Raw genomic sequence first — 23,941 nt, forward strand, 5'->3', positions numbered from 1 at the left:
AGTATGTTTCTAAGCACAATTCAAAGTGCTGGTGTTGACCTTCAAAGCCCTAAACGGCCTCGGCCCAGTATACCTGAAGGAGCGTCTCCACCCCCATCATTCTGCCCGGACGCTGAGTTCCAGCGCCGAGGGCCTTCTGGCGGTTCCCTCATTGCGAGAAGCAAAGCTACAGGGAACAAGGCAGAGGGCCTTCTCGGTAGTGGCACCCGCCCTGTGGAACGCCCTCCCAGCAGATGTCAAAGCGATAAACAACTACCTGACATTCAGAAGACATCTGAAGGCAGCCCTGTTCAGGGAAGTTTTTAATGTGTGATATTTTAGTGTTTTTTGGTTTCTATGGAAGCCGCCCAGAGTGGCTGGGGAAACCCAGCCAGATGGGCGGGGTACAAATAATATATTATTATTATTATTATTATTATTATTATTATTATTATTATTATTATTATGCCAAAAGCTGCGCCTAGAATCATAGAGTTGGAAGGAACCGAAAGGATCACCTAGTCCAACCTCTGCAAGCAGGAATTCACCGGTAACATGGCTTGATTTCTGATGGCATTGTGGCCCTGGGCAATTGGCAGGTGGGCAGCTCCACCTGCTTGTGACACTCGGCTGTGGGGAGTAGGCAGAATAAGAGTCTGACCCACTGGTCATACCCGGTCCCCCACTTTCATGACCATGTTCTGCTATGTGTAACTTTAGAGATGTTCTAGGCTAGCTGTTGTTGGCAGGAGAAGGCTGCTCAAGGTAGGCCTCTTGCCTGACCCAACAGGGCTCTCTTTGGGCCTACAGGTGAAGGATTCATCATTCTAATCATCCCTCCATTTGTGTTGTTTACAATTGCCATCGCCTAAAGAGATTGCGGGAGGTAGTGGAGGACAGAGGTGCCTGGCGTGCTCTGGTCCATGGGGTCACGAAGAGTTGGACACGACTAAACGACTAAACAACAACAAAGAGATTCCTCCAAATATAACCAGAGTCAAACTCTTTACAGCTGGGGCATCATTAAAATGATTGAAAAAATGAGCATAATTGCTGACAAATATTAGAGGAATGAGAACAAGAGTCTAAGGACTGATGCTGGGAGATCTGTGAGCAATCTCCTAGTCATTCTCCCAACCAAAATCTCCCAACACCAAGCTCCTGGGGTGGGGGAAGAGACGGCCTTCCTGCCCCCTCACCCTTCCCAAATGGGAAAGCAGCAAGTGAAGGGTGGAATTTGATAGTTCTGCAATAAACTATTCAGCCCCTTTCTTTTAAAAAAGAAAAGAAAAGGGGGACCATTCTTTAGCCTTCCACTAACTACTTTCTTCAGATACAAATTAATACTGATTAATATTTTGTTTCACCTGTCTTGCAAATGTCAGAGAGAGTCATATGTAGCCAACAAACAGCTTACACTGATATTTTCAAACTGTGTTCCTAGGAGCACTGGGGTGCCTTAAAAGGCATCTTTTGATGAAAAGATGAATAATGGCAGGCCAGGTTCCCTGGAAGAAAGCTTGTCTACCTGTATTACCAAACCTGCCTTGAAATACGCAGCCAAGAGGGAGAGTCAGGGTCGTTCCAGGACACATTCTCAATTTTCACAGCGAGTTACCTAGGCTCTATCTGACCTGGCCAGGGTCCTCCTGCAAATTCAGCTGTTTCTCAGCAGACAATTGATGTGGACCCTAAGGGTAAGCAACTTTAAAACCATGGGCTTAAAGTGATGAAAAGTACAGCTATTTTACCTGCAGTAAAACCGTAGTTGTTCACCATGTGAATAGCACACCTCCATTTCTTGCTGAGTGTAGCCTTTTGCAGAGGGGTTAAAAATCACCAGACATTCATGAGCTAAGAACAGATTTGTCGGACCCATGTCCTTATTTTGGGTCGGCAATCAGCAGAGGGAAAGCCTATGCTGGTTTCTTAATTTCTATTGCAGCCACTCTGCCTAGTCTCATAGAAATCACAGGTGTAGTTAATTGAATAAACTAGATTGGACTATTTTTACCAAATTAGGTGATATGTGCAAAGGGAACCTTAAAAAGGTAGCATGCTATATTTCCAAGTTAAAAAAGAAAATGTTTCACGTGCCATGGAGTGGGAATGCAGAGTGGTCAATAAAAAGAAGGAATTGTGCCACTCCATTGCCGGAGGTGGTAGGGAGCATGCTGGGTAGCGCCATGCTGGCAGACCTGTCATCCAAATAGCTGAGTCCTGACTGGGATTAAAGGGCCCACAACTGGGCAGAACAGCACAGGTATGTAGCAGCTTTCAATTTGGTATGATAAGGAAAAGATAGGTTTGGTAGCTGAAGAACTTTCAAGCCCCACTGAAGTTGGACCTGAAGCTGCTTTGCGACTGGCATTGCCCAACGTCCAGCTCACTGAGCCTGCGGGCTTCTCCACACCTCCTCTTGTTCTGCCCAGGAAAAGCACTTTCTAGCTTTTGGAGCAAATGGTGATGGGGTGTTCCACAGACTGCTCTTTGTTCCAACTGAAAGCTAAAGAGTGGGTTTTTCCTGAGAAAAGAGCGGGGCCAGAAAGCTCTGGTCAAGCGGAAAACTGCTCAGAGCTCAGCTTTCTAGGGGCGGGACAAGCAGAAGTGTGGATGAATCCTCGATAGAAATCAGGGGTGGCAACTCCTAGGGGCTCAGCCCTTTTGGGGCCCCCAATATTATTTTTTGGGGGGTGGCCCCTAATGTTCCAAATGACCGGGAGGTGGAGGAGGCTGAGCACGGAAGCAAGCATGGCATGGATTCCCTGGCCAGCAGCACCTCCTGCTCCTGCCACACAAGGGGAAGATGGGCAAAGCACACACGCCCCGACTGGTGGCAGCAGCAGGAGGAAGAGGAGGAGCCACCAACATGGAAGTCATCATGCCACCGTGGTTGGCTCTGCTCCTGGCTCCTCCTGGTGTCACACGCATGCCATCGATCTTCAGCACAACCTGAGGCCTTTTATAAAACCAGATATTGTAAATTGTAAGTCTCCAGTGCCCTTTCTCCAAGGAAAAATGACACTGTAACACTGCCCCAGAACCTCCATCATGTCTGGAAAGTGAGAAATATGAAGCAATTAGCCACCTGCCTGGAATTATGTAAGAGTCCCTCTGTGTGTGTGTGAGAGAGAGAGGGGGGGCACATATTTTGAAACCAGGCAATATCCCATTGATGGAGCATGTCCCCCAAACATGTGGTGCAGAATTCTTCAAAGTAGTATTTATATCACCAAGTTTCTTTAACCTGATACTAAGGTTTTGGAAATTTTACCCCCCCGGGGGGGTATCCTTTAGACAAACTAGAGAATCCTCTAGGTAAAATCATACTGGTTAGAGGCAGAGATGGGCTGCTCTTTTGCAGGCAGGCCATTTGCATAATTTGCTATGTGACCTGCCACTTAGCTTTTTGCCTTCATGAAATAAACTCAGTTTATATTGTGACGCTTCTAGGCCACTGGCAAGACTTGGCATTTTCAAGTGCAATTTCTTGGTGGTTCATTGAAGCAGAAATAATTGTAAGCAGGAACAGATTGAGGGAAAGCCTTCTGTTCTTTTATAAAACAAACCGTACATAACTAAAGCACAAACTGGTCTCTGCTGTCAGCTAAGAGGCTGCACCCCCTGCCTGCCAGAAAGAACTTCCAGGCAAGGAGGAGACCCACGGAGCCTCATCCACTGGGGCTTCCCCCTTCCATCTCCATTTCTCTTTTGCCCTTTTACAGTGTGCCATTAAACAATAATGAAGCACACTTTGTGTAAGTTCAAGTAATTTAGGTCAACATACTGAAATCTGATTATGCTCCTCCAAATTTTAGGAGCAATCCATTTAAGGGGTTTTGCAATCTACTTGTTTGAAATACAACAAAAATGTAACACCCCCCATGTTATCCATGTTAGTGGTATGGAAGCATTACAGTGACTGAGCTTTTAAAAATTTCATTAACTGCAAAAAAGTATCCATGTTTGTTCTTTCTTTTTTGGGTGATGGATTTCACCTTTTTTGGCCGATGTGTAGGTGGCCATTCTAATTATATAATGCTACAACAGGACACTGAGGATATAACATTAAAAGTCCATCAAAAAATTGCATTTACACTGCATATTGGCTAAAAGTGAGAATGTACCCTATTTTGCTTATTATGCTATTCAAGACATATACCTTTGCAGCATTAAAATGATAATGTGTACAAAAGCAGTAGAAAGACTATACCAATGGAAAAAACCAATACCTACGGCTTAGAAATATTTGTGTAGCCATACTACTTTTGTGATGACTTTTAAACATTTTCCTTTCACTGCGGATCTTCATGTGAACCAGCCTCATGCTACAATTACTGTTACTGGTCTGGATCCTGCACTATAGTTTGGCAGTCTTTCCTCTGACCTTCCTCCCCTGCCCCAAGGATGCAAGTTGGCTAGACTGGCCTCTTACTTAACTCACATTAACTGTCTGCAGAGATATAGAAATATATCTTTGTATTTCACACACAACCATGTTTGCTATCAAGGGTAGCATTTTCAATAATGGCTCTTTGTTAAGTATATCTCTATAGGTATTTCTCTCAGGGCCAACCTAGATGCCACATTTCTCATTGCTGCCCCCACCGCCACTGTTTGTTTTGTTTCTTGAAATACATGTCATAACTGAGAACAAAAGTGTGTGTGTGAGAGAGAGACAGGCCAACAGAGACAGAGGGACTGACTTTAATTCATGCTAGCCAGACTAAAATACCCAAGATTCCAAACAGGGATGGGTGAATCTATCAATTTCAGTTTCTCTAAGCTTCTTTTATTTGTTTATTGAATTTATATTTTATAGCCTACAGTACAAAAATGAGGGTGACATAGGAAGCTACCTTATTACGAAGTCCAACTACTGGCCAGCTAGGTCAGTGTTATCTACACGCAGTGGCTCTCCAAGGTTTCAGACAGGGGTCTCTACCAACCCTGCCTGATAATGCCAGGGATTAAATCTGAGAACTTTGGGAAATTGCTCTCTGTGCTCTAGTCAAGCCAAAGGAAAGCTACAGTCATGCTTGTTGTGAGGCAAGTCTGAACAAGAAGGAAAGCATGGAATGATACTGATCCTTCATCCAAATTCAATCTTCTCCCAACAATCATCTATATCTATATATCAATATAATATCTGTGTTAGCAAGAGTGCTGCTTGGGTGAAAGCAACCAAGAATTGGTGAACAGGGTGGATTTGGGGCCATATTAGTTCCAGGATTGTGAAGTTTCTGTGGCAGCTGTTGCAACAGGATATAGTTGAACTGGAGGTGCATAACGGAAGTACAAACAAGAGCACGTGGGGGAACTGACCTCCAGCCAGGAACCTCTTCAGTTCTCCTACATATGAAATTAAAGCACTTTGGAGTTACAAAAAGCGACATGGCAATTAAGCATTTTGGAACCCCTGAAACACTGAATCTGGAGGGGAATGTGCAAAATGGTCTTTGCTAAATGCTTAGGTCAGTGATCCTAGCTGTAACTCAAAAGGCAAATAAGCGCTTAGAAGTAGTTTCTTTCAATAACATCACTTTTTAACACAAGAAAAAATATTTGCAGGACCAGTGGCTGGATGAGTTCATTATTTCATTTGGCAATCTAGTTCTACGCCAAACACACTAGAAAACAAAAATCCCAGTAGAATGGCTCTTTTATTTGCTCTGGCAGATTCAGTAGGCAAATGACAGGACTTTGGCATCCTTCTCTCTTACATGGAAATCTCTTTTGAACTGGTGCCCTGCGTCAAAGAGGATAATGTACACAGCACTAAATTGCATTGCCATCTTTCAGCTGTGAAGCCTGCTACACTGTAATGAACAGATGAGTTGCAGGATCTGGTCCACAGCCAATTCTAAATCACAGCCAATTCTAAATCATTTAGTCAGTTGTCACCAGATGACTCCAGCTTTTTCTTTTTCTTTTTTTGTCTGAGAAAAGCAGTAGCAACTCCCACTTCTGTGATTCTATTCACAGTGGTTTTTCCTGATGAGGTTTGGAAATACAAAAAAACACAACACTATTTCATATGCTTTCCCCTTGTCTCCCCATCCTGCTGCTATTTATTTGCACCTCCAGAGCAATCCTTTAAAGTCACCACATGAACTTTTCTTTAGAAAGCCTCATAGGTAGAATTGGATGCTCTGAAAATAACTATATAACTGTGGGTTTCCTTTGTCCCTTTGGTACCATCATGTGTGCAAAAGGAAATATTGCAATAGGATTAGCAGAAAGCAGTGAAGACACATTTGTGAAATTAAACAGTGCATCCTCACAGAGCTCTTCCTTTCATGACATTTAAAACTTTGTGTCAATGGAACCAAATTGCTGGAAGTTATGCATATTCACATTATTATTTTTTAATGTTGTGTGCCATTATTCCACATCCAAGATTCAGGTCCTTCAAAGAGCTATGTTCTCTGACAAGGACTGGAATGACACACAGCAATGAATGGGAAGAAAGGCATGGAGATTTCAGAGAAGTGAAGTGTGTCTAATGGTTAAAACGGACATGCTTGGAAGACCCATTGATAATATTCATGGAAAATTAGGTGTGTGGGAAATCCCTCTGATCAGGCATGAAACACTGAAATTGATTACAAAGCCAGTTGAAAATGCTCAGTTGTGGATTCACATCTCTCTTCTCTCAAACACATGCATGCGTGTATACACTCAGGTGCATGGACGCACATATGTGGCTTATCCACACTTCCTCTGGTTCCACTGCTTCCCCCAGGGAAAACTGCTCTTTTGTGCTCAATCATAGCAAACAGCAATTTGGGTTTTCTCCAAAGGAAAGGGCCCAGGGGAAAACTTTTTGGACGTGTGCTTTCTAAGCACAAGACAAGTGGCTCTCCATTGGCTGGGACTAATCCCTGCAATGTCAGTGACCCGAGACAGAATGGGGCCGTTGTAGGCCTGCTCCAGCACCAGAAGAGGAATATGAGCATGAGGTTAGGATACGGCAGCCAGAGGAATGAGGCCACTGACTACCATACTGATCACTAGGCAACCTGCTTCTGGCTGATGGTTCATTCCCAGTCTTCTCTCAGCAACCATGATAGTGAGATACGTAAATAAACAGCAGTGTAAAGAACATGGACAGCTTTCAGGATCCTCAATTATGCACCATCTTGAGAGAGGAGGTGGGGGATGTATACAATGCTCATAGTCTTTGTAGGCAATTTTTTAAAGCATAATGTGCATATATTTGCATATGTGTGATTGATACACCCCCCACACACCAATGTGGCGTGGGTGGCACTGTGGGTTAAACCACAGAGTCTAGGACTTGCCAATAAGAAGGTCAGCGGTTCGAATCCCCACGACGGGGTGAGATCCCGTTGCTCGGTCCCTGCTCCTGCCAACCTAGCAGTTCAAAAGCACGTCAAAGTACAAGTAGATAAATAGGTACTGCTCCGGCAGGAAGGTAAACGGCGTTTCCATGCGCTGCACTGGTTCGCTAGAAGCGGCTTAGTCATGCTGGTCACATGACCTGGAAGCTGTATGCTGGCTCCCTTGGTCAATAAAGTGAGATGAGCGCCGCAACCCCAGAGTAGGCCACAACTGGACCTAATGGTCAGGGGTCCCTTTACCTTTTATAAAACGAATGCATAATTAAAATACACAATAACAAATCCACAGGGTCATTAAAAGATATTTAATTAAAAAATACAATAAAACAAATAACCAGAAAGCATAACAATTAAAACAGTTAAAACAATAAAACCAGAAGTTCCATTCAGGGGGAATGCTTGCCTAAATAGGTGACTTTTCAGAAGCTGGCAGAATGGCAACACCAAGAGGTCCTCTTGTATTTCTTGTATTGCAGAAATGAATCTTTGCCCTTTAAGTTATGGTTATACACTTGACTTTGCTTATGGATTTTGTGCACATGCCTGGTATTCTTGAAAGCACTTCCACATCCCAGGAAGAGGCCAACTAGATGAGCATGCATATGTGCAAAGTTGGAGTGAAAAGCCTGTTCAGGGGGAGAAAAGGCTGCGGCTGGCCCTAGATGTTATAGGGTAGATGGCAGTGATTATTTGGGTTGGATAATATAGGGCACTAAAGGTAGGGTAAGGGCCAAGGCAGGGACCAGAGTGGAAGCAACAAAGATACAAACCATCAAGTAGCTCTGGTTTTATCTTCAAACACCATCTCATCAATCATCCCCTCCAAGACATTTCCCTAGAAACCATGCTCCATTCTCATTCATGTATTAAGTTACTACCTTTGTGTCTTCCTGCAAGGAGGCAATTAAGGTACTGAAACAAACAGCTTGATACTATCGATTCTAAGCAGAGATGCAACTATCTGAGCTGTGAACAGGACATGCTCAGGACAGCCAAGTGCCTAACAACTAGAAAATGTGGCTTGTCTTGGAGAGATCTTGAGGATCCTTGAACCTGCAGAGTTGCAGCTGTCTGTCTGTCAACAGACAGAAATATTTTTAAAAAAATAAAAAATAATTATTTGTCTGTGCCTTAGGGGATGACTGACTGGGGATGATGGCCCATTACTTATTTTTGGTGTGGTTTTACTGTTTTTAGTACTTAAGAGATATTTCCTGGTTAATACATTCACCAAGGGCCAGCACTAAAGCAACAATGTGGATTCATTTCCTCCATAAATGAAATGAATTAAGAATTAAAACATACTTTGTAAAACTTTCACAACATTCTGTCCCAGTACTTATTTTTGCATTTTATACTGTTTGCAGCTAAAATAGTGTTTTGATTTCAGGCTGGCATCTTTAGCATTTTCAAGCAGGTGATTCAACATCTACAATGATGTGTTAAGCGATGCAAACGTTTTCTTGAATGGACATAGATGGAATTATAGGAGATGTTCAAATGAAGTGGAAAAGCACAACTGGAAAGTAAAAGGCTAGCTCTGAGAAAAAATATTTTCAAGAATCTGTGCCTAAAAGCCTGGTTTTATTATCATTCTAGACAAACAAAGGTTTCATTTGCTTTTCGTGTCATTGCTTTTCTTAGTGATAAAAGAACTGCAAAGGTAGCCATGCATTCTGGACACCTGAGAGCATTTTCATGAAGGAGATGACAATGAAGATGGACTTGGCTAATGAACAGAGCAAAACTATTAGATTGGTAAGGAAGAACAGAAGGAGAACATCCTGAACTGGTGCTCAATATATTACACTATTTTTTGTTCACAGAAAGCACAGCATTCAATGCTTGCTGGCAATAATCCTACTTGGGAGTTTCTGCACCACAGTCACCAGAGGTCTCAGGGGATTGGCATACATTGTCCTGTTTAACTCTGCAGGACATCTCTTTAGTGTTTCTAGAGCAAAGGTTTGGCCTTTGGCCATCTTAATTACAGAACTGGATATATCCCATTGCAACACCTTGAACAGTATGAAGAGAAACACTCACATAAAAATGCAGTATTTGCTAGTAAATAGAGAAAGACTGTATTGCATTTGGCTCCACAGAGCAGTAGATTGGGGCAATAAGGGAGGTAGCTGACCTACAGGAATATCAGCAGTCCTTAATAACCCAGTTACCAGAACCACAAAAGCAACATGTGTATTCTATGGGAATGGTCAGCAAGAAGTATTATATCAAATAATATAAAAGGATGACTTTCTGTGTGAAAACGGTCTTGCTTCAAGCAGTAGTTCTAACCTGCCAGCTACAGTTAAACCTGCAGTCAGGCAGAAGAAAATAAATGCATGCATGATATTGGCGTCTTCACTAAAGTGATTATGGAATTATGGGTTATGTTAATAGGTGGTATTGCCCATTAATCATCAGCTATAATGTTTATCCCCAATTAATACTTCTGCTGTTACTGAAATAAATCAACATCAGAATGCAAATGATTCCAAAGAAGGATTTATCTTAACAAAGTATTCTGGCAAGTAACTCACCCTCCTTCTTCGGAGTACTTGTGACCAAATGCCAGGATGTCAGATGCCCGCCCACTGCCATCACAAACTACAACAGGAACTGGAGGAGTGTCACGTAAATATTCAAGGACGATGGAAATTACGTTGGGTCCTCCTTCCACAATGAGAGCCACCACTGGGACACCTTGCCCAATCCCTGCAGAGAAACAAACAAACAAACAAACAAAAGAAAAACAAAGCCAGCAAATCAAAGAAAATAGAGAAAAAGAAGGAAACAAACTGAAATGATGGACTACACAATTAAGACAAAGTAGCATTATGTGACCATCCTATCCATCTGTATTAGACTCCAGATTACATGTTGAGGAGGAGACTTTGCAAAGGATGGTATAATGAATTCCTCCACAGTCACTAGGGTGGAATTCGGCCATATCCACATACAGCATCTCTGGGAAAAATAATCTCCCCCTCTAACATGTATTAATAGATGGTGTCGTGATGTCATGCATTTTCCCTGCTCCTACCCTTGCTGCTCTCTTGGCTGTCACTGGGCAACCACAATTGCAAGAGAGTGGACGATGGAAAGATCTGGATGGGGATGATCCTTTCAGCAGCAGACGTGTGTTTCATAATGTGTATTTAGAATTTCACTACAACTTTGAGACTGTTTTCCCCCCTTAAATTAAGGAGTTTAGATATTTAGGGACTTAGTTTTCACATGGAACAACACAATTATCTGCACCATCTTAAATATTAATATATTAAGTACAATTTATGTAAAAGTTGCTATAGGTATGAGGACCCAGGTGGTCCCCTGGTTCAGGAGTCCTGGTTTCTAGACACTTCAGAAGTACTGGCCCTGCTAAGTTAGGGCAGCCCATGTCTGCTTAGTTTTGCAAATGTGCTAGCAGTTTTATTGCTGCATGTCTTTTGAAGTATGTAAGCAAGACAATTATTCAGAAACATGAAATTCTGAAGGCGAACTGAAATGTTTGCCTCTTATACAAAAACATTCCATAGTAATAGCTTCTCTTTATTCATATATTCTATTACTTCCAAAGTGCCACTTGAAGTGAGGAGCATAGAATGTCACTGTGGATGCAGCGAAATCTTCTTTCCCAAAGAGTATTTTTCTTGCCATGATCTTTCATTACAGACCCTTCTGACTTTTAGCTCCACTTATTTGCCTCTGTGAATTTCTGTGCTTTTGCATGCATTGTATTAGGAGCCTTATAATTTGTATAGTACTGAGAACAGGATGCTTCCCTTCCTCCAACCAAAAGTCATTTGCAATTAAATCTTGTCCTGAGGCTCCTGTTTCTTGATCTGCTTCAGCTCCCAGGGATTCAGTTTGCACTTCTGCAGGGCACATGAATGGCAGTCTTGACAGCAGCATTTGCAGGGCTTCTTCTGCCCCAGGGGCATCTGGCAGCTTGGCTCCCCGGGTAGCCCTCAGAGTGACAAAGGAGTCACCAAGGAGTTTGCAGGTGTCTTTGTGCGCATTTTGTTTTTCTAAAGGAAGAGTTGTTCCCACAGTTAGAGGAAGTGAAGTCTGTTTAAACACAGTTACACAATTGCATGCCATGCAAAAAGGGAGACAGCCAAACACTTTCTGGCTACTCCCTATCGCCAGCCTAAGGCAGCAGATATCACAGCAGTCCTGGGCCTGTTTCTACCAAGAATCAGAATGCTGAAGGGAAGGAATCCCCATCCTCTGGATTCCCAATTTTTGCCCTGAAGCAAACATTGTGACAAACCACGGTCCTCTATTATGTTACTGCAGAAAAACCCTATGGCAGTCGCTAAAGCTAACAATATCCTATAAATGGCACTGTAAAGCCTACCCATTTTTGCTAGACCTCTGAGCAGTTGTGTATCATTAAATGAGGAATGCGTCGGAGATGTCTCAGAGAGGCTCAGGTTCCGAGATGCTCTGCAGAATGGGATGAAATGGCCCAGAAACATTATTTTAGAAATCAAGCTTACTTTTAAGGATTGGCTGACTGCTTGCTGGAGTCTGAGTTGGACTTAAGTGGTCTGGGACTATAGGCAATGGGCCAAAAGATTCAGGAATAAGCTGATTTCAATTAGGCAGTTTAAAACTTGGACCATCTAGGCAGTGAGTCCTGGGGGAACTGCTCCCTGCCTTGCAGGCCTTTTCCACAGCTAAGGCTGCTGAACAGACACTTGGGTTGGGGTATTGTTTAGGGGTTTCTGTTGCTGATTTATTGCCCTAATTGTTTAAAATGTTTTAAACTGTTTTCACCTGCTTTTTATGTCCTTTTAAATTTGGTGTTTTTTGTTTTTGTTTTAATTAAGGGATGTAAGATGTGCCTGGGGAGAGGAGGTGTGGCCCCAACCACAGTGGTTCTGAGCATGGGGAGCTATGGTGGGGTGTTGATATGACTAAAATCAAAGAGCAGCATGGTAGACAAAGGGCGTTTTCCCCAGATCAGCAAATGCATTATATTTTCTGTGGCATGGCTGCATTTAAAATACTCTGTAAATGTATTATCAGAATGATACCCTACAAACAGCCAATTCCAAAAGGAACCCATGATCCCAGGAGTAACTCTGGTGGGACAGCAAGGTGAGGTTCTGGGTGTAGCAGGGATTCCCTGAGTAGCTGAAGTTTATCAGCTTAGCCCAGTGTTTCCCAACCGTTTCCCAACGTTTCCCAACGTTGCCTAGTGTGCCGTGGGAGGGAGGCGGGCGAGTCGGGCTAATCCTCCGACGAGCTCCACCTCCAGGCCCATTGCTCAAATCCTTTAACCCAGGAGGGCGGGGGGGGGGGGAGAAAGAGAAAAAAGAAAGGGTGGAAAAAAAGAAGGGGAAGAGAAAATATTTTTTTTAAAAAAGGAAAGAGAGGGAAAAAAGCGAGGGATGGAGGAAGGGGAATAAACAGAAGGGGAGGACAATGAAGAGGGGCGGGGCTTGGCAGGCAGCAGATAACTGGGGAGGGGGGCGCGGCTGGCGGCGGCTCAAGGCAGGAAGGGAGGAGCTGCCTCGCGGAGAGTCTTGGGCTGCAGAGATTTCCCGTTCAGGAGCGCGGGAGGCCACGCCGTGGATGGGAATCTCCTCCTCCTCTTCCTCCTCTTCCTCCAGGAGAGAGGGTGGTCCGCCCCACCGAGTCGGGCCTGCTCAAGCGTGGGAGCCTATAGTTAGAGCTCAGCTCCTTTTCTTGCCTTCCCCGCCCCCCCACAGAGCACATTTTCCTCGCCCCCCAACCCCCGCATGTAGAATAGAAGCCCTCCAGCCTCCACGGTGCACAAACTCTCCCCTCTGCAACGAAGCGCTTTGTTGCATATCTTTGGTGAGGTTTTTAGGCAGTCTTGGTGCACCTTAAATCAGCGCTAATTGCGCCTGGACGCAGTATTTACTTCCGAGTAGGCCCCCTTCTCTCCCCCCCCCCCGGTAGCACCTGACGTTGCTATTCGTATCATCAGGTTTGTTTGTTGATAATTTAATTGTTTTAAAAGCATCATGCTAAAGAGCTCTCTCCCACCCCCAGACCCTTGGGCAAAACAGAAACACACACATACACAAACACAGAGATTGAGCCCTGCAGGTTTTATGAAATGAATGGATTCTGAATGCCTGTTTCAGTGGCTTGTCCGCCTTAGGCTGCTGGGCCAGACACCTGTTACACGGTGCAGTCCGTAAGCTGTGAGCGCTGCTACCTGCCGCCGAGACCACGTAACGACAGTCTTGAAAGACCTACATTGGCTCCCAGTACCTTTCCGAGCACAATTCAAAGTGTTGGTGCTGACCTTTAAAGCCCTAAGCTGTTTCGGTCCAGTATACCTGAAGTAGCGTCTCCGCCACCATCTTTCAGCCCAGACACTGAGATCCAGTGCCAAGGGCCTTCTGGCAATTCCCTCACTGTGAAAAGTGAGGTTACAGGGAACCAGGCAGAGGGCCTTCTCGGTAGTGGCGCCCGCCCTGTGGAATGCCCTCCCATCAGACATCAAAGAGATAACCATTACCTTCTATGCTGTTACTATTTTTTTATTTTTTTTTACATAAGTAAAAAGTGACCTTTCCCCATCTGGCATGGTGGTGTGCCTCGAGATTTTTTTCATGAAACAAGTGTGCCTTTGCCCAAAAAAGGTTGGGAAACACTGGCTTAGCCAACTGGAGAGGAAGATCTTTAAAGCTGCATGATCCTGTTGCTGATAGGTCACATAATCTCTCTGCCTGTCTGTTATTGGTTCATTGCCTGGATTCAGATCCACACCACACACCCAGGGACCACCCGAGGGTACAGAAATGCATTAAATACTGAAGATATTGTGAAAGGAAGATCAGGACATCAGTCAATGAGCATCCAATGTATTTGATGAAGGTGCAATGGTCAGAGAAGATGCTGGTGATGACAGCTGAACGTCCCTTTGCCTTCCCAGCCCCCTTCATATATTCTCAGGCATAGGATGACAAAGGGAAGCCCACGAGTCACATGAAGAGGTACTGCAGACACTTTACAGGGCTAGAAGTTGCCATTCAACCTGAACCTACCCTACATTCTTCTCCAGTTCACTTTAACCCTCATTCATAAAAAATAAGCTTAGCTTATTGTCTACCTGAACTGGACTGCAAAATACCATATATTGATGGTAAGCACTTGGCTTTGGCAAACCAATGCCCATTATTTACATCAATATACTTACTTATATGGAGGAGTTGGTTGCATATGGAGCATAAAAGGTCATTTTGGATTATACTTTTTGAACTAATCCGTAGTCACCTTGGCCTTTTCTACTGTCTGCTTGACTCAATGCAATAGTCTAAATTATTCAGACCCCATAATTTGAAACAGTTCTAATAAACTGTTAACCTAATAAAGTCTAATAAAGTAAACCAATCTTCCCTTTGTGACTTCAGTGGATGGCAACATTTGAAAGAAAACAAAATTCGTCCAACAAAACCTAGCTGAAACATGCACTTATGCTACTTATTGCTTATTAGGGCTGTATCTACTTAAAAGAGCTACATGAAAGCAACCTGAACTCTGCACTCTGACAAGCTGAATTCTGCAACCTGTGCTAGAATTATGTGGCTTGAACAACTTTGCACACTTCTGCTTAATGTTATCTCATATATTCTGTTTTTTTTTGCTGGTCTTGGGAAAGGCAAAACAACTATGCCAGGGCATTTGAAGCCCTTCTGCCTTCTGCCTCCTAAGGTCCTAAGTGTGCCCAGACACTTTCGGTGTTTGGGGAGCTACAAACCTTTAGAAGGAAAGGTTTTAAGTTTCAGGATGTCGAATCCTGTGCCCAGTACCAAATTCTGCATGTGTATTGTGATATGGATTATGGAATCATGGAGTTGACATAGCCCTGATTACAGACATGCTCCATCATTTCCAGGACAATTTGCCAATCATGAAATGGCAGCATGCAGCTTTATTTAACATGACCACGGTTTCACATAGGGTGCATCATGAAAAAAACATGCAACTCCTCTCACAAATATATTAATTTTGCAAGGTTTCAAGAAATGGTGGTGTCTTGGAATATTATGGAACTGCTTTTGTTGTTGTTGGATGTTTTTCAATAAAAGATTGAACAGACATTCATCAAGGATTTTTTAGTTATGGGGTAGTCTGTCTTGAGGTCCATCACTATGAAACATTGAGTGGCAGATGTTGCCCTAGCCAATTAGTAATAATAAGATGGATAGTTTGACACTAACCAGCTGCAGGTGGAAGTACTTTTATTTTTCACACAACAGTTCAACTGTTTCAAATGTTTCAAGGTTACTTTGTTCCCTTATCTTCCTTTTACATCACAAACTTATGAAGACAACGCTTAAAAAATTATTTAGAAGGTACTATTTGTTCTCTATTTTCTCAGCAGGCTTACTGTGTTCCACCAGCTGTTCTAAAGAGAAATGTAATAGCTGCTTTCTGCAGAGAACAAAGAACAGCATTCACACAGGAAAGTGCATGGCTGCTGGTTGGTTGCTGATTTATGATGATTAGATTAGGTACTAAAAGTTATGATCCACCATTTTATTCCCACAGAGACTTACACCTATACACTTCCCAGTTCTTTGTAGTTCTTGCTTGATCTTTCTACAAAGCAAGAAATCAATGTAAGTGTAAAAAAGAAATAGCTATTATAAATACGAACATAATTAACAGTTTGGTCTTAAGAACTGCTGAGCAATCAAAAGTCTGCTTGGTGCTGAGGGTGGAGAATGTGTCTGCCACTATATAATGGGCTAAATAAGAACATTTCACTAATATTGCCATGGAGTTATATCACCCTGCAATCAGATAATTTTGTGTGAATGTTTTGTACTCTGGTGCATAGATCTCTGCAATTACTGGGCACATCACTGCCAAGTTTGCTCTAAATGCCAAAGAGCAGCTGCTCAGTCTCATTTAAATATTGTATCCCTGATGACGTGATTTAACATATCCATAGGAAGCCAGTTTTCCAGTATCAAAGGCCAGCTCTGGTAATCAGGATTCAAACATTGCTTTGTAAAGGAAAAATGCAGGGTGACAAAAGGACTAAAGCAAAAAATAGCACAGCTTCCTGAAACATCAGAGGAAAGTATGTAAACTTGTTATTTGTCCTCTTTTCTATTATTATCTCTGCAATTCTGGATGTTGGTTATCTTTCTTCTAACATACAAGGGATATTAATTTTTGATGCTGTTAGACCCTCATCCATGATTCTGGAGGTGAGAGGAGGGACTGAAAATGGCCAGGACTCCCAGAAGCTAGGGTGCTATTTGCTAAGAGTCACATGACAGTCTATGGAGAGACCCCATCTATAGGATTTAGGCCACCCCAGAGCACAACATTTTCATCAAAATAGCACCCCCAAAGTAGAGTGATGTGCCTTCCCCATTCTCTTAAAAGGGGGCACCAGTCTGTGGGGGCTAACCATGCTCCTAACCAAGCTCAAAGGGGATTCCTCAGCCATGGCCCAGAAGTGGGAATTACTGGGAATCCATTTGCAGGGCTCACCAAACTATAGAGGCAAAGTGGGGAGCCAGCATTCCAAGAAACTACTGACTCAGCTATGCAAAAGTCGGGGGGGGGGGGAATACAATGCACATCATTTGGAAAGATCTACCTTGTTGGCTAGGTGATATCTCCTGCATTCCAGGGGACACAGCTGAGAGCATTTTGATCTTCATTGACAGAGTTGTAATAAAGAAATGACAAATATTTAAAACTCTGTACTCTGGTCACACATTATCACCACGTGCCATTTGCAGAGAGTATGATAATACATGAAGCGGATGGGTGTGCACACCCAATACACACACATGCAAAATTCACCCAGGTCAGCTAAACAGCTCAGGAGTCCCTGGGCAGCCAACTCCAAAGACTCATACAAAAGGAATAAAATGATCCATGTAAAAATCAAATTGGGGAGAAAGGCCCTCAAATGTAAGAAATGCATTTGCTAATAGAGCAGAATAGTGTTCATATTTTCATGCAGATACTTCCTAATTTGTAGAATTTCCTTGCTTTTACAATAATAAAAAAAAAATCAGTTACTTTTAACTGACAGTGATCATCAAGCAAAAACTTGATAAAAGATCAGCAGCAAACAAACATCCCTTACTGATTTTATATTTAAACAAGATTAGTTCATTCCAAGCTTACTTCGGAAACAGATGCAAAACCCAGACACAATGAAGTTATTTAGTCAGGTCTCTGGATCGCTGGTTCTAAAGAAAGTCAAACGATAACGTCTGTAGCCTATGATTCTGATTTAGGAACAGTGTTCACAATTAAAAGGAAATGTGACTAGCAAGCAAGTTCACCACACAGAATTTGTCCCTGGAAGGAATTATCTAGTTATAAGTTCAAAATAACACTTTGCAAAATAACATGAACGTGTATGATACTGTGATATTATTACAAACTATATAGTTTATGTATTGTTTTTTATTAGGAACAGGATGATCTACACAAGATTTCAGATTTAAGGATTCTGTTCTCTCACCCACCCTGACACTCAGCTCATCTTAGATGCAACTTGCAAAGCTCTTCTGATCTCCCAATAAGACCACCTTGCTCAACACTGCTACTTTCTATGTGCCCAGAGTGGTTCAGTGGAAATTCTCAAGCAAATCTGACATAGTGACAAATATTAATTAGATTTAGGTGAGAAAGTAACAAGTATTCAACCAGCTGATAATTGGGGGGGGGGGGAGACTATGGGTTGTATGTATCCAATGTAGCACTATCTTAAAGTCACTTAGTGGTATACATCAGCAGAACTCTGTTGTGCAAAAAAATGCATAAGCAGGCTGCTGGTGACTTTGTTACACAATAGATTGCACAATCTGTTTTACAGTGAGTTTCTGCAAGCATAACAGTTGCACTGGATTCCTGTTGTGCAGCATTAAAACCCACCTGTCCACTAGCACAATAGTCTTTGTGCTACCAAACAGAAAACACCGGCTACAGTCCTATAAGCAAAATGCACTGACTTGCTCTCACCCACGTCTTATTTTCTTATTTTCAGATTCCCAAACACAGGAAAGGCCACGATTCATCAAAGGACTAAGTAGTTCCTAGCCAAGTTTCTGCAGCCACTCAGCCTGGTCCCCATCCTGTGGGGTGCAGTGATTGCTGCAGGTACTTTTTTCTGAGCCTTACCAGGATAGAACATGAGAACATGAAACTGTCCTGCTGGATCAAGCCAAAGACCCACCTAGCCCAGCATCCTGTTCTCACAGCAGTCAACTAGATGCCCATGGGAAGCCTGCAGGCAGAAGGTGGATGCAATAGCACTCTCCCAACTAAGTGGCATTCAGAGGCCTCCTGGCTCCAACAGTGGCGGCAGAACCATTGTGCCTACAGTTTGCAGTCTCACATTACCTTATCTCTGGTCTGAAGCTCACACCGTGGCTGAGAATGCAAATGATGATCCCTCCACCTCTGACACAAAAATAAATTTCCCTGATCTACTCAAAGGGGACAGAGATCCAGTCAAATGTTTTTTTCTTGCTTGCTTGAATATTTTCTCAGCACAAGAGCAATGTTTTAACATGTTATGCATTGTAAGCAAAGTAGATATTAGAACGTCTCACTTCAGAAAGCCCATTACAGAGAGTATTTGAGTGGCGTAACACATCATTTTGAAGGTCAATAGTCAAGACCAGACAACTTTAGTAATAAAGGCACCATGGCTGGTTTAGTTTTAGCATGGAATTCTCTATAGATGGAATTCTCTATAGATGGAATAAATAATACATTTATTTGGCTGTGAAATAGTCTGTGAAATCAGGCATATCAAGCTAAGATAATATTACATACTGCAAGTATATATTCTATCATCTTTCAAGAATAAGTGCAATATGAGGAATGTAAATTCAGCCAAGCCTATTCAGAAATGAGAAAAGAGTAATGAATCAGCAGTGTCATACTCTAGGAAACAAAGTGGATTCATTCCAATTTTCAAAAGTACTGAATATAGTACATGCCAGAACGCAATGTGCAGAAGTGTCACATTCACTCTTAGCAGTGGCTCCCCAGCTGTACATCTTCCAAATGTCCCATGTCAAGATCTAAAGTATTTTCACCCAATCAAGCAATATCTGCTCTCTAACATTGGGAGGAAATACTGAAATGGCAGAGATTCCACCCACATTGAGACCACAGTAGACAAATTTACACACAAAAATCAATATAGAGGTAGCAGCAAGTGATGGTGGGAGACGTGACATAATTTTGTCTGATGTGGCACACCTGGCCATTAAATCCCTCTCAGTGCCTTTGGCAATATGAAAATGGCACTGGAGCAGGCAGTATCATGAAAAGCCAGTTCAGACCGTTGGCAGCAAAAAGAATACCTCACACTTGGGAAACTAACTGGTTTAGTGTAGTGTGAGATTTCAGACAATAATCTAGTTTATCAGAGTTTTCAAAGACAATAGCTGAGATTATCAGAGGCAGGAAGAGAAGTGAAAGGTACATAGAAGAAGCGCCCTACATTATAAACTGTCACATCATCATAATAATACAAAGTAATACAAAAATGCAGGTGATTCCTGTAGGTCACAGATGAAACACTTTACTGCATGACAGGCCCCAAAGTTGCTCTATTGCCCCTGTGGGTGAGGAAGTGGAAGCTGGAGAATATTACCATTTCATTTCTCCCATGATTATCAAATAAAGTAAACCTGGATGACACTACTGGTTGTTTTCTTTCCTTATCCCATCTTTTACAACAGGCAGGAGAAAAGAAAAAAGGAGGATCACTTCAGCTCCCAGTAGCTTTTAAGAGCCACAAGAAAATACATGACAGCAAAACTAAACAGAAGTGTGTTCCCCTTTTGAGAAATAAATGAGGTGCTGGTATTCATTTCTTGATACATGTGCAGTGGGTGCCAGCATGAAATGGGTTTCATGGGCAGCAAAAAAAGAGGCATCTGTACTCTATACTGCTGAGTACAAAGCCCCCAGTGTTCTATTTGCCCAACAACCACAAGAGAACACAATTTATCTCCTGGTCTAATCAGGGAAGGGAAGGGGAGTCAGGAAAGAACTCCTGTCACCCGTAGGAACTACCTCTTTGGAGTACTGTGACAACCATAGGGTTAAGAAGCAGTTCTGAGATAGTGAGAAGTATTTTGCAAAAACTAGAAGAGGCAGACTGCAGCCACTATAACTGGAAGCTTATGTAGCCAGAGCATCTTAGTTTTTAAATGTGTGCTTAACTTTGGAGTGACTTTAGTTTCTGTTGTATTTATGTAAGTTTTTGATTTACAGTTTTATGTTTAATTGTTTATTTGAACTGTCTTTTCTTGTCTATTTGTAAACCACTCCGAAAACTTTATATGGGGTATAAAAGGCAGGGCCCAATTCCCTTTAAACCCAGCATGAGTTTGTGGGCAAACCAAACTCAAGGCTTGCTGGAAGGAGTGGAGTTTCGAGAAGATGGATCTCTGGCTGAGCTTTACTGGCTGAAGTCTCTCATAGAATCTTAGAGTTGGAAGGGACCCAAGGGTCATCTAGTCCAACCCCTGCAACGCTAAAGCATCACAGCTAAAGCATGCATGGCAGATGGCCACCACCAGGGCAAGTCCTCCATCCTGGCTCAGCTGAAACTGGGTCAAGTCCTGAAAGTCCAACAGTTCTTATTTTATATATTATTGGTGGGAAACAAACATTAATTCTTGCTGACGGAACAGGTGACAGCAAGACTTACAGGGTGGGTGGGGTGGGTGAATGAAAGGGGCTAGTGGGCTATCTAACTTTCCTAGCCAAGGGAAAGAGTGACCTGGCTTCCCCAGACCATTCAAAGACTACAGCGATACAGCAGTAACAAGGCACACTCCTGCCTTTCCTTTTCCTTGGAAGTATGGCTGCCTGAAAGAGAGCATCAGCCAGCAAGCAGAAGGCATGGAAGGATGCCTTCACTGGTGAGGCCTGTCTTTTGACCTCATGACAAGTAGATTCCTAAATCTGGGTACTTCACAAAGTGACCTGAAGCTGGAAAAGAACAGCTTGATCATTTCCATAGTCTTTTTGGATCCTGGGCATTGTCACATTCTGCCTTGTTTTTCAGTTGTTTACCATTGCTTGAAACTCTTTACTGAGGCCTGATGATGATGAACAGATATATCCCAGTGCACAGTTATAGAACAATGTAGAAAGCAGGCTGCTTACTTGTATTTATCTTCTGGAGTGAGATGTGCTTTTCCAACTGTCTGCGAAGTTTCACTTCCGCACCATATTTTCCTGTGGTCCCATTATCAGCCAGTATAAAGTGAGAGTGCATACTGTTGAGTACCGTCAGCTTACTCATTGGATTGGACATTGTTTGGTATGGCCGTACCACCTGTATATCAGAGGGGGGGAAAGCAGAGAATGCAACCATGGTTTGAAATTCCTGATAAAGGATGTTCTAGAGGTAATTCGCTGGTAACAAGTTGCTGAAACAATTTTTGCCAGTACTTGCAAAATTCAATATATGAATATTTGTTTTCTCACCATAAAAAGAGTTTTTAAAGACATTTGGAAATTTGGACCTGTACATATGAGATCCACTGCTACGCTGACATATCATGTTAGAAATATCAGCACTTCCATTATTCATTTGTTGACCTGCAGTAATATTATATTTAATTATGGAATGAACTTATGAATAAACACATGTGAAATGGACACAGACTAGAAAAAGACATATCTATCCCTCCCTATGTCAGATCAAGGCAAGGTGTTTTCCAAACTGCTCAAGAAGGGGTTCAAACTGAGTCTTGTGGTCAGTGCCCCTCTTACTAACTGCTACTCTCCGAATTGCTTGCCTTAGTTCATAATGTTGCCCTAATAACTGTTGCACTTCAATTATGAGAAACACAGTGAGATTATTTCTTTTCCTTTTACCACATTAGCTCCTACATGTTCAGTATTGAGGACTATCCCTGCTTCCGGGTCTGGTCTTCATCAGATGGATACTGGAATCAGCAAGGGAGACCCACATGACCTGAAGGTGCTGCTGTGCAATGCCAGGTCAATGATTCATAAGACCACTGCCATCCATGACTTGAACGTGGATGAAGGACTTGACCTGGCATGTGTGACAGAGACTTGGTTGGATGAAGCAGATGGGTCTTTTCTTGCCGCTGCTTGTCCACCAGGTTTCTCTTACACACAGCAACCCAGGTCATGTGGGCGGGGAGGGGGGGTTGTAGTGATTTTTAGGAAGTCATTAATTTGCACCAGGTGTCCTACTGGGAAGACCCAGTTCTCTGAGTGCATGTTCTGGAAGTTGGGCAATAGGGGCAGTACAGGATTCCTTTTGGTATACCAACCCCACCACTGCACCTTGGATTCCCTGCCTGAGCTGCTTCAGGTCATGACAGATGTTCTCCTGGAGACACCTAGTTTGGTTGCCCTGGGGGATTTTAACATCCACGCCGACACGACCTTACAAGGGGCCGCTTGAGACTTCATGGAAAACATGGCCTCAGTGGGGGTGTCCCTGAATACCTGAATACCAACTCATAGTCACGGACATACCTTAGACCTGGTGTTCACCTCTATGGATGTGGATGATTTGACACTAAGTAAAAGTGAAACAAAAGAAGTGTCATGGTTGGAACACTTCTTTGTGCAATTGGACTTCTCCGTGACCCGTCCCCTCTGCAGGGAGGTGGGACGAATATGGATGGTCCGCCCCCACCACTTAATGCATCCAAATGGTTTCCAGAGAGTGGTAGGGGATGTTTTATCCCATGTTGATGGCCTTTCAGCTGCATCCCTGGTGGCCCGCTGGAATGTGGAGTTAACCAGGGCTATGGACTGTCTGGCTCCGAAGCGCCCTCTCCAATTACATGGAGCCTGGACAGCCCTGTGGTTTTCTCCAGGGCTGAGGGCAAGGAAACAATAGCTGAGATGGCTAGAGCGCCAGTGGCGGAAAACTCACTCTGAATGGGACCAGACACAGGTTAGAGCTCAACGTTGAGCCTACCAAGTGGCGATAGTGATGGCAAATACGACATTCTTCACCTTCAGCTTCACCTTCAGCAGTGCCATCAGGGTACGGTAAGGGTCCCAAGATGTTCTGCAATGATTTTGCAAAGTTTTTTTGCAGATAAAGTTGCTGAGATTTGAAAAGAGATAGATGCAACCGTGGGAGCAGGGCTGGGGCGGAAGAGTGCCAGATTCCTGGTCTAGTCAAGCTGCGTGGGATCAATTCCAATCTGTTACCTCCGAGGATGTGGACAGGCTGCTTGGACGAGTGAAACCGACCACCTGTCTCCTTGATCCTTGCCCATCCTGGCTCATAAAAGTGAGCTGGGAAGGGCTGGGCGATGGGCTTCGTGGGGTGGTGAATGCTTCTCTCTGTTATTAAACCTCTTCTTAAAAAATATATTTAGACCCAGCCAATATGGCCAACGATTGCCCAGTCTCAAATCTTCCATTCTTGGGCAAGGTGATTGAGCGAGCGGTTGCTGAACAACTCCAGGCACGCCTGGAGGATGTGGACCATTTGGATCCCTTCCAGTCGGGATTTAGACCTCATCATGGGACTGAAACTGCTTTGGTTGCACTGGTCGATGATCTCTGGCGGGCAAGGGACAAAGGTGAAAGTTGTT

General features: G+C 43.2%; 1 protein-coding gene across 3 annotated transcripts in view; it reads right to left on the minus strand.

Moving 5' to 3' along the window:
* The window catches only part of LOC114606747 (transient receptor potential cation channel subfamily M member 3), a 353,577-nt gene that overhangs the window by 93,489 nt on the left and 236,147 nt on the right, over positions 1 to 23,941 (minus strand). For all 3 annotated transcript variants that reach the window (XM_028749279.2, XM_028749278.2, XM_077935948.1), the window contains exons 6-7: positions 21,510 to 21,681; positions 9,887 to 10,061 (exon numbers count right to left, since the gene is read on the minus strand). In XM_028749279.2, coding sequence (XP_028605112.2) covers positions 9,887 to 10,061; positions 21,510 to 21,681 — 347 coding nt within the window. The remainder of the gene's footprint in view (positions 1 to 9,886; positions 10,062 to 21,509; positions 21,682 to 23,941) is intronic.

The sequence above is a fragment of the Podarcis muralis genome, chromosome 11 (genome assembly GCF_964188315.1).
Source record: "Podarcis muralis chromosome 11, rPodMur119.hap1.1, whole genome shotgun sequence".
NCBI classification, from domain to species: domain Eukaryota; kingdom Metazoa; phylum Chordata; class Lepidosauria; order Squamata; family Lacertidae; genus Podarcis; species Podarcis muralis.